The sequence below is a fragment of the Gadus morhua genome, chromosome 4 (assembly GCF_902167405.1).
Source record: "Gadus morhua chromosome 4, gadMor3.0, whole genome shotgun sequence".
NCBI classification, from domain to species: Eukaryota; Metazoa; Chordata; class Actinopteri; order Gadiformes; family Gadidae; genus Gadus; species Gadus morhua.
In genome coordinates, this window is record NC_044051.1 from 16977071 (window position 1) to 16995794 (window position 18724).

Genomic DNA, 18724 nt, shown 5'->3' on the forward strand with positions numbered 1-18724 from the left:
TAAAAAACAGTCCTGGTCCTTGATTCTGATTGGCTTGAAGCTGTTAATATACTCTGTAAATACTCTGCAAACATCCATTTTAAGTATTAATTCACTGCCATCTCAAAGTTTGCTCGCCTATTCAGCAACCATTTTGCTGTCTTGATGAACTATATTGCTTGGCGGAAGAGTGATGATTTGTCATCAATAAATAATGGCATTTTTTGTTGCTGTGTGTTTATTTTGTGAAATCTCACTAGGCAGTCTATAGAAACCATTGCAGTGACGGTTTCCAAAAAATCAACAAGCTTCTTGAGGCGTCATGACATCATTATGGGATGTCGGTGATCCTTCAGTGTTTTAAGAACAGCTAGGAATACAGGTTGATTTTTACTTTATGAAGGGGTCCATTTCATTCTTTCCACCTGGTATATGGCCATGAAACCTTTCAACAACCTGCTCGCCCCATCTGTAGTGGACTGCTGGATGTTTGTTTTTTGGTCCGGGCTCCTACTGAATGACATCGTTCCGCTTTACGCTTCGTTGGGGGGGCGGTAAACAGTGTGTGCTCACCTTAGGGAAGCGTTCCTTGTACACATGATTCATCATTACGATCTCATGGTCGTAGCAGGACGGGGACCTTCCAGGGCTGCCAAACAGAATGACACCAATTAACATTGACAACATTTTGACACTTAAATCACACATCCAAGTACTTCGCGGTCATGCATACTTTCATCCAGAGCGTCTTCAGTGCGGACACTGAAGGAACCCCCGCCCCACAATATTATATCCTATATGATATCATGATGTTATTATGGGATGTCGGCGGCGTACCTGAGGCTGCGGGAGCGCGGCCGCATGGGCGTGACGCGGCGGCACTCGTCCGCCCCCCCGATGCTCTCGGTGCAGAAGTGCTTGGACAGGAAGTGCAGCTCGTCGGGGGTGGGCTGGAAGGGCAGCTGGTGCAGCTTCTCCTGTGATGAACAGGACGACTGCAAATGAAATGAGCACACATTGGACCGGACCAGAGGGACACAGAACCCCGGGGGCTTCCATCGCAAACTCGCCGGTTGCCCGGTCGTTCTGCGGGAAAACTGCCGGTCGGTACACCAGCGGTCCCCAGGGGTGACGTAGGCCGGGCAGAGCGGGGGGGCTTTGATTTCCATTCTGCAGGACTCCATCTGTGTATTGTGTTGTCGCGTGCATTACCAGTAGGTTTGCACGACGATGAGGTGCTTCCCTGTGTCCATAGTGAGTTTCGTCGAGGGATGATGCGGTCGGTTATTGTGGGGTTGGGAAGTGTAGGCTGTGTTTTACTCTCACTGAATTAGTTAAGCGGATCAGTTTTAACTACGGGGCCGTGGATACAGCTCTTTCAGATGGAGTTCTCCTAATGTTCGGCGTAAAAACACCCATGAGGTCCCTCGCTCCATCGATGCATCTGCCAACATGAGGAATTTACTTCAGTCGTCCTATAAAACGGTTTCTACTCTGCTCCCCGGTTCTCATGGAAGGGTAGGGGGGCGGCGTCTCACCGAGACCGTGGAGCTGGGGGTGTTGGTTCCATAGCCCGACGAGGGCAGGGAGGCCAGGGACCAGCGGCGGCCGTCGGACCTGGTAAACAACGACATCATCACATCGGTTACTCAACTCAATCAATCAAAAGAACGCTGCCTCAATGAATGGCATGGAGACGCTCTAACAATAATAGACCTTCTTCAGAGTGGTTCATCTCAGGACAGCCCCAGCTGTCGCTCATCAGACTAATTAAGGGTCTGCTCCTTTGATGTACCAGGGCACTGGTGGGAGACTTGTTAATTAGTGTTATGAGGGACAGCTGTGTTGGTCCTACGATGAGGGCGCTGTGAAAAGGATCTGCCATAGCGCCAGGTACGGACGTCCCCATTAAAGACGCTTCCATTTCATGTAGGCTTAGCCGTCTACAATCATAGGACTAGAGTTATAATAACATAACTATCGTTCTTTCTTTAAAGTTCCATCACTCCCCAAATATTATGGGTCACACATAACTTGGAGAATAACGTGATGTACTTGATGAAAAAAAAACATCCATCCATCACTTGTACTGTAGCTCAGGACTAATTAAATCCTGGCCAATGAAATCGGAGGAACAGTGATCAACACATTGATTGGATGACATGGTAGAACAGTTAAACATGTTGTATATCACCACGACAATGGGGTTCAAAATGAGTGCCATCGGGGGGGGGGGGGGGGAGATGCGATGTACGGGGGGTTTATGGATGGTAACCTAGCATGGGTTTACCTGTCTGCTCTGTGGAAATGACTGTAGTTCGTCATGAAGATAAAGGAAACAGAAAAGTAAATAGAGCATAAAGACTATGTAGGAAATAAAGAGGTTTTAATTTGTAAAGAACAGATAGTATTTATTTGTTGGGGAGTGGGGGGCTCTTTATCAGTCACACACTGGAGTGTTTGTAGCTATGTTGTAGCATCAAGATTTTATTGGAATTTGACCGCCGCAGAAACTTTAGAGGTTTATTTTAAACACACACAGAGCGGTTGATTTAAAAATAGATTTGAAGTGTGGAACGACCGATGAAACATAAGCCAATTCCAGAACATTCAATGCTTTAAGATTTTATGTATATATATTTTTTACTCTATCTGTTGCACTTTTCCAGACCATAATATGCAGGAGAGTTCTTACCTTCGGGCGAAGGAAAAGTGAGCAGAGGCACTGGGAGAGAAGTTCCTTGGACTGTCTTGAGGGCTCGACCCTAAGAGGAGGGATAATAATTCATGCAAACATATTACAACCCAATACAGTATGGTTCATTCAGAAGTCTACTAACTCAGTTTTATTAATCAGGGCCAACTTATGAAAATGAATAAATCCCTATATTATATACTTCAATTTGTCAGTCATTCATAAAAACATATCAAAAAGATAATTAATAACGGTTGGTTAATTAAATAAATAATTTAAATTACAAGGTACAAATTATTCAAAACATTGTTTTTTAATCATGAATCTCTTTTATTCAAAGCAGCTTAAAGTGAAATCAGATACATTTCATCAAGGAGCAGTTAGCTTATCTTCTTGAAGCTCTTTTAGAATGTCTAAAAGGTTGATTGCAGTTACTGGGCATCAAACACGCAACCTTTCGTCTGCCAAACGAATAGGACAAGCCACACTAGACAACAGACACTCAATATGATGTAACATGAAGATAATGGGAATAAATACCTTTATCCATGGGGAGCATTGTTGGAGTGTGCATGGGTGTGTGAGTGTGTGTGTCCTTGTGCTTATATGTTTGGTATTATGTTTAGTATTCACTTTTTATTATGTTTGTGTTGTTTGTAAGAAAGCCCTCGAAAATGAGATGGTACGTCCCAAGGGTCTATCCTTGAAATAAAGAATAAGCCAGTCAGTCAGTCAGTGTGTGTGGTTCCTACCTGTGAGTGATGAGAGAGGGGAGTGTGGTCGGGGTAAGGCTGATGACTGCCCACTTCCTATCAGGCTCTTCCTGTTGCTGGTTCGGCAGCTGTCCACACCAAACACAGACGTAAACAAATCAGACACAGTGCTCCACCTCAAGTGCTCTTCTGTCCAGATACATATTATCCTCCCCCCCCCCTATCAGCACAAAATGGATAAAGCGAGGTTTCCAGGGAGACACAGAGAACCAGGAATAATAATAAAGTTCCTGTAGAGGCTAAAACCACAAAGCCCAGAGAGCACGTATTTTCGCCTCATATTTGTAGTGCCACCCAAAAAATAAATACAATCATATTGTTGTTCTGGGAGAAACACGTAGGGAACATAGAAATGTAAAGCAGGCTGTTTTCAATCTGCCCCGACGTGGCCGTGTGCTTTGGGCTGGAAGGAAACAATATCTTCTACACCGAGCCAGAGGAATCCAACACAACACCATTAATGATTATAGCAAAAACAACACCCACAGTACGTTGTGTGTGCGTGCGCGTGCGTGCGTGTGTGCTTGTGTCTTGACATTTCATAATGAGTTATTTGTTGGGTGTGTGTACTGAGCATCACAGCAGATGAGGTTTGGATGCAAAACACGAGATCTGATTCAACCTAGTTCCCACCAAGATCTCTCTCTTGGATGGTTCCCCTCTTAAAGGAGCGGTACGAGTTCCTAGATGTCTTCCTATTGAACGGCTCCCCACCGTCATAGGAGAGGTTAGAGTCCCTCGATGTCTTTATATTGAACGGCTCCATTCCGTTATAGGAGAGGTTAGAGTCCCTAGATGTCTTCATACTGGATGGCTCCCTTCCATTCGCTCCCGGTTCACGTTGCACATACCAATGAGTGTTTTGTTTCGTGCGACAGTCACTGGCACCGCCGTGGTGTGAAACGGCGTTTCAGAATCAGAGTACAGCGCGAGACGTTCGGCACACTCCGTTTTTTTTAATTAGGTGACCTCTCAAAAAGGGTGTGCGCCCCACTTTGTTATTTGCGTTTGACCTTAAGCGAGATTTCCCAGGTTTGTTCTAGATCCAAGTTGGTACAGGCCGAGCAGCAGGGTGTGCAGTGATAGGTCAACTGCAAGGTCAAAGATAGATCATGAATCACCAGAGCGAGAGAGGAGATTTTTTGCGGTTAATCTTGTATTTTTTGCCTCTGAAATATAGCAGAATGGTTGTTTGTTCGCAATATGTCACAGGAAAAATGCTTAAAAGACTTAAATAGGGCTTTTGACTTAAGTCATTAGTATGGTGGGAAGATGCATGGTATCACGGTGCAGAGAGGTAGAGGTAGAGAAATAGAGAGAAAGAGAGAGCCATGTTCAGGTGACAAACTGTGCTCAGATCCTCTAATACATTGCTAAAAGACAAGTATGCACACATATGCATCCCAACAGTTCACACTTCTAAAATTACATATGCCTTCATCTTTCGCAAAGCTAGCAAGGCAAAGCTAAAAAACCACAAGACAAAAAGAAAGGTAACATTTTACATTAAGGGTACATTAAGAAACCATGAATCAACATTAATTCATTTTTATATTGCTTGAGGGTTATGGAGAGTCCTCAAAGCATTTATAAATGAATACCTTACATAAAGACCACTACCCCTAGGTAACATGAACACCATTTGTCCATTATTTCTAGACCCTTAGTTCACTGTCAATTAACCGTTAGTTAATACTTATACCGCATTAATTAGTGTTATTTAACCTCCACTGAATGCACCCTTATTGTAAAGTGAAATCATGTAAGGACTGCGGAGCCTTTCGAGGATTACCTCAGACATGACGAGCTGCCAGGGAGCGATGCCCCCACCGGATGTACACAGAGCCCCATTTATTTTATATACCTTCAGTGACTTGCGACGCCTCACTGCCTCATGATACAGAGAAGAGGAGCAGCACATGATTTTTGTAAAAGTAATAAATAAATGACATAAATGAACTGTTCTGTTCGGTCACATTTTAACATAAAGTAGTTGCATTGCTAATCGCCAAAGTTGGTAGTCCAATCCCTGTCCAAAAGACAAAAATGCCAAGAGCCTTATGCAACCCAGTTGATTGGTTTAGCATCGCTGAAACATAGCAACAGAGCTAATCTCATGCCACAGGTACTTAGATTTCACAAAACATACACCTCGAAAAGAAGCCAGCAAATAACACCAAGGGTAGACAGGTGCCCAGTCAAACAGGATCAGATTTAATATACTCTATTTATACCTCCTCACTGGATTACATCCAGACCCCCCGAAACACACGCGCGCGCACACACGCACACGCACACGCACACACACACACACACACACACACACACACACACACACACACACAGGATTGGTCATCACAACGTCACATTGCAATGACGCCTCCATTTTGGAAGCATAGGAGCATTCAAATCTCTGTTATTATTATTTTTGTTTTAATGTTGTTTTCGTAATTGGTTATTTATCTTGCAAGTATTTGTCGATAAGGGAAGACAGTTGTTTTTTAAACTTCCACAGTGTTTGTCATGCAAGACGTGGCAAAACAATGTTTAAATTTGCCTAGCGTACGGTATATTTATGTTGGCTAAAGACTACAACTCTCTTGAGACCTCTCAATATGGTGGAGCATCGCCAACAAACAACAAGATCCATGCGGCATTCTTATGGATTCAAAACGCTGTGGCCTTGACTTGAATACAAAAACACCTTTCATTACACAGCGCTTAAAGGCCACTTCCAAAGGAACCACATTCCACAGAATAGACACCAAGCAGAGAATTTTGGAACAGAACTTGAACACAAAAGACACAAATACTGTGGATTGTGTGTGGATGATGGCTGTTGTACATTGTGCACAGGTTAAACCACACATCAGCCCACACCCCCAAACACCCACACAGAGATCTCCTACCCTGCTCTGTATTGTTATCATCTCACCCTGTGTCCATGGGCTATAGGAACCCTATAAAAGCCCCCTAGGTGACGTGTAGCAACCGACAGTGTTGTTACACTGACCAATCAACTAGGGCCCGACCGATATTGATTTTTGAGTGCCGATGCCGATGCCGATTATTTTCAGAGAAAAATTACGATTACGATTTAATCGGCCGATTAAAAAAAAAAAAAAGAAAAGCATATAAAACGTAGTTTTTGATACCTTAAATATACTTTAAACACTTTTGACGACTATATGAATTGAATGCAGAACCTTTGAGTGTTTTAGAATACATTTACATTCAAAAATTAGTGTAATTTAAAATGTAAAATAAATAACTAACTCCCAATGTGCTGCGCTCGTGAGCAGTGGCTAACACGTGCGTGCTGAGCAGTATGGTCTCACCGTTAGAGTCTACAGTATAACAAATTAACATGGCCTGGGAACTAAAGAAAATCAGGCACAACATGCTCAAACAACGCGTCTTGTGTACATTGGTGAGGTGAGCGCGCAGCTGCCTGAGCGAGCGTGCTTTCATGTTGTACGGTAAAATTCAATCTCCTCTTTTTTACTCCAGCTAAAGTTGTTAGTTAGCTAGGCGAGTAGGAGCGCAATCTGCAGGATACTAAGCGCAATAACATTTCTAAAAAAAAAAAAAAATTAAAAAAAATAATCGGTTGTAATCTGCGTCTTTTTGGCAGATGTCGATTATTTTCAAAAAGGCTATAATCGGCCGATTAAATCGGCAGGCCGATGAATCGGTCGGGCCCTACAATCAACAGCTTATGTTGTGCTATATGGCTTGTACATGCATTTTCAAACGAATCATTGGATTTTTGGTTGCCACATCGGACTCAATGGTTGTGGTACTGAAAATCACAAATCAACACATAGTACAGCAACCTAGGGTAACAAAAATGTTGTTTGGCCAAATCTCAAATGAGAATCACAGTGGCACTTTCAAAGACACCAACGTCTCCCCATAATGACGAACCATTTCACTATGAATCACTGAACAATAACCACAGAACCATTTGGTCATTGTTCATTATGATGGGACGTGTTCCCGCGCTATGGGCTGAGCTCTGAGCAGACAGCAGCTCAGCCAGTGTAGGTGCTGATGTGAGGGAAGGGATCGTCTCACACAGCTTAAGGCCGATGAAGGAGCCGCGGGCGGAGATGATAAGGCAGAGGAAAGTAGGCCATGTTATACTGCGGACATGTGAGACTTCTGCTTTAAATAATCTTTTAGAAAAGGACTGTTTTAAACCAGATAAAACAATAGCACAGGTGATTAAGGCCTGTTGTGTTCTGTCAGTGCATTATTTAGCAAAAACAAAACAAATTCATTCATTCATTTCCCACTATTTAGAGACTGAAGATTTTGAAGAGTGACTATGTAAAATTAAAGTGTGTGAAAGTTAAAGGGCTTTGCATTGATTCTGTTCTGAATTCATCAACCTTTCTTGTGTCCTCCCCGTGGGAAAGCGAGGCGAGCATTTCTTCATCATTGCTTAACCTTCCAGAGTATTGCTTTGAGAGGTTTAAGGTCGCATGACAAGGAACGACATAGCATTACTAAGCGTATTATGAAAATGGTCCCACACCCCATTAAGTTAATCTTCTTCCTTTAAATCTATTCTAGATTCTCTCACTCTCACTCATGAGGTTTGGAAGGAAAATATTTAAATGTTATTTTTTTTGTATTTAACTGAGACCCATTATGTATATACAATTATTGCATTACATTTATTATCTATTAAAGTGCTTCACCTGAAAGCAGATTTATTTTAACAACTCATCCTTCATAGAGATCTTTTCAATGTCTTAAGAAAATGAATCACTTCATAACTGTGGGTTACCAAACAGATCCCCTAATGGTACATAATGTCCTAAAAAGACTCGATGTATGCTAAGCTCTTTTGTACGAAAAAATAGGTCAGGCCATGGATTAAAATAATGTGCAGTGAGCAGCACTGTAAACAGTATCCACTGATCATGAAAGCATTTAATAAACCAGTTCAGCAACACTACTCTTGAATCCAATAACACTCATCATTTCTGGAACACGGTCCCCGGTAAAAAACAAATCATCACGCATCATCTGATATCAGAAATATGATGATATGAACATCCATTACTGCTGCAGACTTATTGTTCATCTTGTAGAAAATGGATAGAAACAACCGTTTTTCCACTCGTCTTAAACACACAAATTTGAACCGTCTGCATGGAGTACGCCCCAGCCCCTCTGACCCAGCTGTCCCAGCCGAGGAGCGGACCAGAGACCACCCCCCCGAGGAGATCGCCCTCCTCCAGGTTACCTCTTGGAGCGCCGCAGCCTCGCGCCGCTGAAGAACTGGGGCATGTTGAAGTTTGACAGCAGCGTCCACAAACCGGGGTCGGACATCGCCTGGTCTGTGTCGTCACGGTGACCGCGGGACGACAGAGTCAGACTCCCGAGAGGTCCTGACGGACCGGGTGAGGGGAAGTCCGCCGCGGGGCTCCTTGGGGGGGGCTGGTCAGGTCCCGCCAGACACGGGGAGGAGGACGACGCCTCTGCTCGGGATGGGACGGGGTCGGCGCGGTGGGGTCTGCGGCCAGATGCGGCATGGACCCATTCAAGAATAAAACCAGCAGGGAAGAGGGCGCTCCGTCCTCTGCTCTCCCGTCCTCCTCGCTTCAGAGGGAAAAAGTAAATCCGTGGAGGAGGAGTCTCGGCGAAGCGCGCGGCCGACGTGAGCGAGCCGTCTCCGGTGTTGCTGAGGATAGGACCCCCTCCTCTAGCGCCTCGCGCTGTGTTGCCGTCCCGCGCCGTGGGACTGAAGTCCCAAACTCTTTTGACATCGCGGCTACCTCTGCTGGCCCACATGCTCTGTATCATGTAACAGGCATCTTCCATTTCACATCCAGGGAGGGGGGGACGGTGAGTCAGAATGCTGCTGCATCATCAGCAGACACAGCCTTCCTACAGTCTGGCCCCCCTGCATACAACGCTTAGGTCTGGCGTATTAAGCAGTTCTTATATTTGAAATGGGCTTTTCCATGAGTCGGTCCAGAGATGAGTGTGTGAGTGAGTGTGTGTGTGTGTGTGTGAATAAGCTATGACACAGAATCGCAGATGTATTGCAAAATAAAACAACTGTAATAGCTTGGATGTGTGTGTGTGTGTGTGTGTGTGTGTGTGTGTGTGTGTGTGTGTGTGTGTGTGTGTGTGTGTGTGTGTGTGTGTGTGTGTGTGTGTGTGTGTGTGTGTGTGTGTGAATAAGTTATGATAACACAGAAGTATTGCAAAATAATCCAAGAGTAATAGCTTAGACATGTGTGTTAGAATAAATTATGACACAGAAGTATTGCAAAATAATCCAAGAGTAATAACTTGGACATGTGTGTGTGTGTGTGTGTGTGAATAAGTTAACATTAACATTAATAAATAACACAGAATCACAGATGTGTCGCAAAATAAATCAATGTAATATCTTAGAGTGAGTGAGTGTGAGTGAGTGTGTACCATTCACACCAGACAATGTATTGAAAACATAACAAACCTCGACTGATGAGCCTAACAAGGCACTATACTCCCCCAGTGAAACGGTGACAATACTGGAAACCCCACAAAGTTGGCCCATCGAATGCGTGCGTTGAATACGCCAAACAGAAGAAGAAGAGACCGCGTGTTCATCGTTGTTTAAGCTGGCGTCTGGGGAGCCAGAGGAGCACTGTGATGATAAAACAGGATGGGTCGTAGCTAGATAAGTGGTCAACTTGTAAAGTTTTTACAAGGGCCATGTTGGGGCTGGGGGGCACAGCCAGTCCCCACCATCAGGGAAGAGAAGGAGCCCTACATGTACGGTTAATAAAACTATTCTATTGCAGACTGTCTCAGCAACAACTCTTCAAACTGAATTTTTCTAATACATTTTGTGGGGGTCTGCACTTACACTACACACTCTACCAATACATGACAAAATCAATTGCTCGCATTCAGGATTTAGGATCACTACATATGATCCTCAACGTTGTGTCAATGTTTCAGACAAACGGTGCAATGTTACAATTTTAATCCTAGAATAGGACTGATTGAAACAATTGCGATAAGTTAACCAGCTGCTCCTGATCCAGCAAGACCAGACCTCCTGAAACGGTACACCAGCAAAACAACCCTGACTGACACCCACATGTTCCACTACCATCTCAGCCAAGACTATAAAATATAATTAACAAGCATGTCAGGGCACACGGCCTGCTTCCATATCAGGATGTCCACCAAGCTCTCTCCATCGGACTCATCCCTCTGCAATGGCGAAGAGGACTCTAAATAATATAGACCCTGAACCGGTCACAGCTTTTCTTATTTTAAGACCTTTCCACCTCAAAACGGATGAATTAATAAATGACAGAAGCATGACCTTGACTGTAGAAATTATAACTGCTCCACTTTTCGCCGGATCATAATCTTCACATCTTCTTCTTCCTATATTCACCAGCAGAGGGAAACTGTTTTGTTGTTTTCAGTGAAATCTAGGTTGGCTGCCTTTTGGGCACAATTTGTGACATCAAATCTGTGGAACCGATCTGGGTCCAGTACAAATGGATGCAAATTGAAGATTGCGATCTGGTGATCTGAAAGGATGAGTGGACAATAATAGACGACTAGGCGTTAGTAATAGAAGACGGATTCAATGTAGACAACCAAATGTGGACTCCGTCCATGCATTTATACTTCTTAATGTATTCTAGGTATGACAAGGTATAGAGGAAAATATTCATTAAACTAATTAGATGATAGTAAGTATGGCTTTAAACCAGAGAGATGATGTGACTGGACAGCTTTGCATCAGGACTATTCATATGAACCCTATAGAATACATTAAAGGAAATCCATCCATCCATCCCTCCTTCCATCCATTACAAATGTATAGGTACTTGATATGCTGGCATTTGACATAGGATACTTAGTGCGTACCAAACCGAGTAAGGCTGGAGTTGCGATATTTTATCAACTATTAATGATCAAACTGGAGTGTAACCCTATTCGATTTTAATTATTTTTGTACATAATGAGGATACAAACCTTTAACCACGGATGCATTCACAAATCATCTAATAAAAAGGTATGAATTAAAATGAACAGTGCCCACGTATCGAATATGAAGGCATTAATTCAGTCATGCAGTCATTTACCACTATACCACTACAATTTTTTAAAATAAATCCTCGAAAACATCTTCTCCGGCAAAGAACGCAACTTTTGCATAAAGTGCATATGCTAACGCAAAAATACTATTTTTTTTTAGATAGATAGATATTCCTAGTGTCTGTTTTATTCCATCAGGATAAAGTACTGTGAGGCTTGAGATAAGAAACCCTGTGCTTCTTCCCAAGTAATCCATCATGGCCAAGTACACTGTCCAAACAACTGGAGACTAAAGTCATTCTCACAGATTGCCAAAAAGGTGAAGAGTACTGTACCGCTTTGCTTCTAAAAATACTGAAGGGACCTTTTGCTCCGCGGTCCGCAACGATAGCCCCATAGCTGCATCATCACCCTCACAGTGTCTGCTTCTTAGAAGTCATGACGCAGATGCATTGCAAAACGAAACTAGTGTAATAGCTCAGACAGGCAGGAACCCACCTGGATCGGACAGACGGGTACAGCAGCAAGCAATTGACCTGAAGTTGTCGCATCATTCTAATACGATGCCGCCGCCCCCACACCCACACCCACACCAACACGCACACCCACACCCACAAAAGTTCAAGGTCACAGAATAAGCCATTTGGCTGGTGAAAGTGTGTGTTAACAGCATGGGAAAACTGCAAAACAAGCACCAAGGACTTAAGAGCAATGCAAAAGATAGCTGCATGTGCTACAAAGAAAGTAAGTGAAAAAAACACTGCAAGGGTACAGGTCAACAGGAACCAGGAATGAACAAACACTGAATGGTGCAGTTACATCTGCTTAGACCACGGCCACGGAACAATGTAACCAGTCCAATGGCGACTCCACACCAAATTCAGGATAATCGCTTAAATTGCCAACTTGATGCTTTGAAAAAATCGGTGAAAAAGAATGTGATGAAAGAAATCTCCGACAATGGAAATACTGCTTGGTTGCACCAAAGATTGACCAAAATCCTCAATCTGAAATTGGGCTTGAAAAAATGTCTCAGATCAGGTCAACATAAGACTAATTATTACAAATCATGTATTAAGAGAGGACATTTCTTTTAGCAGATCGATCATAGATACTAAATATATGAATAAATACATGCCATTTGGCAACACTTTCATCCAAAGCACATAATCATGTTCTTATGGCTTGCCCGTGGATCATGGGGCCCCTCCCCCCGCGTTCTTCACGCCATGCTGTAACAGTGGAGCCAAACAGGACAACGTGACTCTGTGACACAACGTGATTCACCCATGGGGGGGAATTAGCGGGAACATCCCACTCCGCAGTAGCGGGTGGATTCAGTCATCCAGCTCTTTCACAAGAGCTCCCACCGCGTCACGCGTCATGTAGCGACGGCGAAAGCCATGAAATTAAGAACCGCGTCCCCCCAATTATACATCAGCCCTCGTTAAGACACGGCAGATAACGAGGAGCAGACGTAAGACCATTTATTTCAGATGGACTTTTAATCAAATCAAGTCCATTTTATCCTCTGCGTATTCAAACAGATTTGGAGAGCATTGGCCACTTTGATGTGTTTGAAATCCTACTTAACACATGAAAGAGGAGCGTAAGCCCAAATCACAGATGGGGGTTGGGAGATGTGTGTGTGTGTGTGTGTGTGTGTGTGTGTGTGTGTGTGTGTGTGTGTGTGTGTGTGTGTGTGTGTGTGTGTGTGTGTGTGTGTGTGTGTGTGTGTGTGTGTATATGTGTGTGTGTGTGTGTGTGTGTGTGTGAGAGTGAGTGTGTGTGTTGGGGGGGGGGGAGGGGGGCAGAGGATTATATAAGCCTCAGTATGTCCTCTTTCCTCCAAACTCAATTTCAATGCCAACAACCAATCCGGGGACGATCACAGCTACAGCAAATAAAAAAAAAAAATGGAAGGATTCCACCGAAGTGGTTGACTTTATTTTTTCCAGAACAGACAAATTATAGACCAACACATCAAGCAAAACAAACCCGTTATCTGCCAGCTGTACCTCTCCCACAACCCAGGAGCGCTTCACGCACACACAAAACAGAGCAGGTGGACGACAACACTGATCTACAACGAACCCCCCCCCCCCCCTCCGGAGGGCTTGTCGTGGGCTTACCTCCAGAAGTGGAACGCGTGGAGAGGACTGCACGGGCTGCAGGGGCTAGTGGGGGTGGGGCTCAAGCTCCGGGGAGTCAGGCTGGAAGTTGAAATGGTAAAGTCCTGGTAAATAGCCATCCCTTTACATATGGCGTACACAGACCGTACGCCCGACCACCGCGTGCAGAAGGCTGGGCAGGATCAGGGCTGTTTCTGTCTACTACAGCAGGGTTGTTTTGTGTAGAGGATCGGCTGAAAGACTTTCTAATGATTCATCAATCGATATATCGATTGATGAACCGCTGAAAGGTCGTCCGTACACACGGCCCACTTCAAACTGAAAGTACGATTCTAAATGTATTTGAATGATCGCTTTGCTTTTTTTTCATCAATTTCAATTTTCCTTGTGTGAAAACATCAACAACTTTCAAAGGATTTGGTTTCTATTGTTTAAGCTGAGTCTGCTCTGAAATTTTTTAATTATTCAAACATAAAAAACGATAATGAGAACCATAACAAAATCTCCATGATCGGACACAAATGAATTAATTAGAATACATTTCAATCGTCACGGTTACCCCATATTGTAATCAACATACACAAATGAGGCTTCTCCTTCTACGGGCCACGGACTAATACTTGTTTATGCCTGAAATAAAAACAGGCTAAATAAACTAAAAACTAGTTCTAAACAGAGGCCTGCGTCGCCATTCGTGTGCCAAACAATCCGGGCAAAGGGTATTCCACAGCAGAGGAGCTTTAATGCGTTGTGGAACACGTTTCATGTGCGTGCCTGCTGTCAGCCGCTACCAAAACAAACATGTCAGTCATGCATCTGCTGCATGCATTTCCATATAAGCAGATAATCATCTCGGCTCGCTCTTCTATCTTTATCTAGTATTCACATTTTTTGTAAACATACACACACACACAAACGCATGCGATCATGCATAATGGACACTGTCATCCCAGTCTTGGGAGGCAGGGTACAAAGGATTCCTAAAAACATAGAGACTTCCCTCCGCTAGAAAGGGATGCTACGGCTAATGCTAACACTGCACTGAGCTCTGAGGATGGGAGAAATGAAAACAGCAGAGGGACAGAGAGAGAGAGAGAGAGACGGAGAGAGAGAGAGGAGAGATGCTACCGCAGAGGATTCACCGTTCAACACCACCTGCTTCCCGTTAAGAGAGAGAGAGAGAGACAAACACAAATACTCACTCCAGCGTCAGCCCTGGGATTCTCAGCCTCTCACGCTGGGCTTTCATGGCTTCACTGCGCTGTTGGTTTCCCCCGCCGCTGACATGCTATACGTCTCAGTCTACCCGCCGCTGACAAAGAGCCCAGCCCAGCCACCACAGAGCACTGAGGCATGCACGCTTCTCTCTCTCTCTCTCTCTCTCTCTCCCTCTCTCTCTCTCTCCGTGTCTCCCCCACCCCCCACCAGCAGAAAGAAATGGGAGGAGAGGATAAAGGGGGGAGGAGGAGGAGGAATAGCAAGATGGGGGGGGGGGGGGGGGGGGGGGCTCTTGTTTTGGTCCTTTGAGCGTACCACCTTGGGGCTGTCAGATGAGATTGTCGGTTGCCCGCAGAGTGCGAAAGAGAGAAAAAGACAGACAAGTGAAAGAGAGACAGACAGACAGAGACTCGCAGACAGACAGAGACTCGCAGACAGACAGACAGACAGACAGACAGACAGACAGACAGACAGACAGACAGACAGACAGACAGACAGACAGACAGACAGACAGACAGACAGACAGACAGACAGACAGACAGACAGACAGACAGACAGAGACTGGCAGACTGACAGACAGACAATGACCCGAGAGATAGACAGAGACAGGACCACAGTGCTCCCCCCCTCATTCCCCAACACGTGCCCCCCAGCCTGCTTTATAAACACATGCTGCATGTGTCATTCATCCCAACCCACCCCTCGTCTCCAGGCTGTTGATTGGCTACCGGTGGGAGTGTGGCGCGCTAGAATTAATGCATTGGATCCTTCATCTCACCCTGTCATTCCCGCCGCTGTCACCTTGACGGATCGCTAGCGTGAGCTCAGTGATGCCGCTGTTACTACGGAGATGATGTCATCGCAAAGGGTAAAAAAAATTAAATCATAATGCGCCACAGCACCTGTCACTCACACACACACACACACACACACACACACACACACACACACACACACACACACACACACACACACACACACACACACACACACACACACACACACACACACACACACACACACGGCTGATTCCTCTGCTTGTGTGTCCTCCTTCAATCAATAGCCCCGTCTCAGCGGAGCAATGCAGATCTTTGCGTAATTCCACTGAGTTTGAACACCGACGGTGTCTGCTGTTCTTTTAACTGGATCAAACTGGAACCAACACCAAAAAGGGGATGTGTATACCGTGTGTTTTGGTGCAGTTAAAAAGAGGGCGTTGCCATGCAGAGCCAAAGGGCTTCATGACGTCGCTCACGGAGCCCGGGGCCACACCCCCCCATGCAGCACGGTCCACGACCACACCGGACACTTCAACTCAAGGAAAGCACTGTGTCTACTACCGCTGTTCTGACAAACTACTGGGCACAAACAAACAACCAATGGTCAATCTCATCTGAAGTCACTGCCGAATTAAGATAGTATTACAAAAATAATCAAAAATATTGGAATACTTAAATGGAATGTATACAGATAGTAAGCTTCTTAGGGAACGAATAGGAAATGAGCTGAATCGTACCAAATGGAATTGAAACAGGACAGCAGCCCACTACCTTGCTCTTGGCACCTATTCACTGCTCAGCACCATGTACAAGTTCACAAGAGAGCCGGGGACACTTATAGACTATAACAGAACCTCATCGCTGTACCATAAGAAGTCGAGATGGTTGAAAGTGTGAAACTAGGGCAAAGCGGATAAGTGAGAGAGACACAGAGAGAAACAGAGACAGATAGAGGGATATGGCGCATTTCATTTATATTCCTTCAATTTAATATATTCCTATTCCTTTATTGAAGGAAATGTCGTGCAAAAGTTTGCCGCCTTTCTTGGATGTCCTACATTGTTGCTCTTTGTTCATCGTGCACGTTCTTCTCTTTCCTTGGATTTATTATCAGGGTACACTGTGTGGGGCTGCTATGAGGTCAAGATGTTTACGTAGCTGGCGCGGCTATCACAATACGGCTTAAACCCTGCCCTGCCATAAGGGTACTGTCTGCGATGGAAACACAAGCCGTAACTGAGCTGGGCTATACCACACCCTCGCAACTGGGCTGAGGCGTGCTGGGTCTGAAGCGTACCCACCAGTGGAAAACGGTCAGAGACAGCGAGAGAGAGAAAAACAGATGGAGAGAGACGGAGCTAAAAATACATAAAGACAGCGATAGAGAAAGAGAGACAGAAAGAGAGACAAATAAAGACTGAGACAGAAAGAGAGACAAATAAAAGACCGAGACATAAAGAGAGACAGAGAGAGAAAACGAGAAACAGAAAGAGACAGACAGAGAGGGACACAGATAGGAGTGAGAGTTAGAGAGAGAGAGAGAGAGAGCGTGAGAACGGTGGATAGGGAGCAGGTCAGCCAAGAGGCCCCTCTGTGACTAGGTGCCAAGCGGCGGAGATCAGCCCTAGTTCTTGACACCACCCTGCCGTCACACAGGGCTGAGAGCAGTCTGCTGCTCGCTAATTTGTTTTTTTGTTATTGGCGAGCACGACCGATGAAGTGCAACTTGGCAAAGTAAGAACAATGGTGATAAAGTACTAGGTTTGTATAATGCCCTTCCTAATAACCCTTCCTTCCTACTTCTTAATTCCAGTTAGGAAGTGTGGGTCAGACCCACACTTCCTGACTGGAATTAGGAGTTTTGGTCATTGTTGGTCATTAATCGTGAAAATATTTATCATCATTGGGAGGCCTTGTTGTGTTGGAAACGGAAACAGTGTTTCTGATGACAGTTTCAAAACAATTTTACAGTACTCATTTGGGTCCTCTCAACATCTCAGAAAATCCATGATTCTTTCTGGTGCACATGGACACGGCTTGTAAACGTATTATTACTAGTCGAGTCTACCATGAACCCTGGAACATCAGAGTAGCCGACCCCTATTTAGAGTTGTGAGCGACAGCTGTGTTCGTCCAAAACCGTCGTCTCTGTGTAAAGGTCTTTAATGAGATTTGCTGCCGTGAACACCTTGGCCGATGTCATTAGCCTGCAGGTGTTAACTGGGTCAAGCATCAAGCGATGACCCACTGCTTTGTTCCATGCATGCTTTCTAAAACATCTTCAAAACCTGACACACTTTCACGCTAATGTCTTCTTGATTCATCCTGCTTATGTCATCTTAAGAGCAGCATTGGTTATTATTTCCTCGTAGAAATGTTCTTGAAGACTGACCACAAGTAGCGACGGATCCTAGTGGCACGACTTCAGCATCCCACGAGAGGTCACAACAACCTTAATGGTGTTTGATTGTTGGTACGTCAGGCCTTCAAAGCACGACGCCTGCAAGATTTCCTTGAAAAGGGGCGCAGGGAGGCCTCGGTAACACGGTTAGCTCTTGACTTCAGTGATTGCGTTACGCTTCGATGACAATGCTGGTGGTGTCAACAAACGGCCAGCGGGTTAACGGGTCTGCATGTGGGGGTGACCTTGTTCCCAGTTGTTCTCCACTCACGTCCAGAACAGGGGGCTTAAAATGAGCGTTGATGACGAAAGAGAGGGGGGCGGGAATTCCGGGCAGTTTCCGGAGTGGGCGATACCCCTTTCCGTATTTGTTTCTGTTGTCCGTACATTTCGGGAAAGTTTATAGTCAACTTCTTTGTCCAAAAAAAAAAAAATTTTTTATTCTTATTGTCCAGTTGTTATTCTGTCCTCTCCAGGGACTGTTTGCTGGCGTGGACAGCTGATAGGATGCAAGGGAAAGGAAATTGCATTGCGGTCGACCGGGATTACCCCAAAGTTCATGGCCCTCTCCCAGCCCTTGTGTGGGAGGGACAGCCTTGGCGGAATGACAGCTTTACCCACAGTGTTAGAAAGAGTGTAGAAACCAAAACCAGCCAACAGGTGTACGACAATCGGAG

At 44.9% G+C, this 18724-nt stretch overlaps 1 protein-coding gene across 11 annotated transcripts in view; it reads right to left on the reverse strand.

The window, feature by feature from the left end:
* Window positions 1-18724, reverse strand: part of mast4 (microtubule associated serine/threonine kinase family member 4) — a 67752-nt gene that overhangs the window by 23353 nt on the left and 25675 nt on the right. For 3 of the 11 annotated variants that reach the window (XM_030353349.1, XM_030353344.1, XM_030353351.1), the window contains 7 exons: window positions 13650-13730; window positions 3427-3515; window positions 2675-2744; window positions 2270-2290; window positions 1518-1596; window positions 817-974; window positions 553-628 (listed from right to left, as the gene is read on the reverse strand). In XM_030353349.1, the coding sequence (XP_030209209.1) occupies window positions 553-628; window positions 817-974; window positions 1518-1596; window positions 2270-2290; window positions 2675-2744; window positions 3427-3515; window positions 13650-13730 (574 nt within the window). Of the gene's footprint in view, window positions 1-552; window positions 629-816; window positions 975-1517; window positions 1597-2269; window positions 2291-2674; window positions 2745-3426; window positions 3516-13649; window positions 13731-14851; window positions 15095-15645; window positions 18716-18724 lie in introns of those variants that run through there. The other 8 variants (XM_030353348.1, XM_030353355.1, XM_030353353.1 and 5 more) reach the window with 7 other exon arrangements.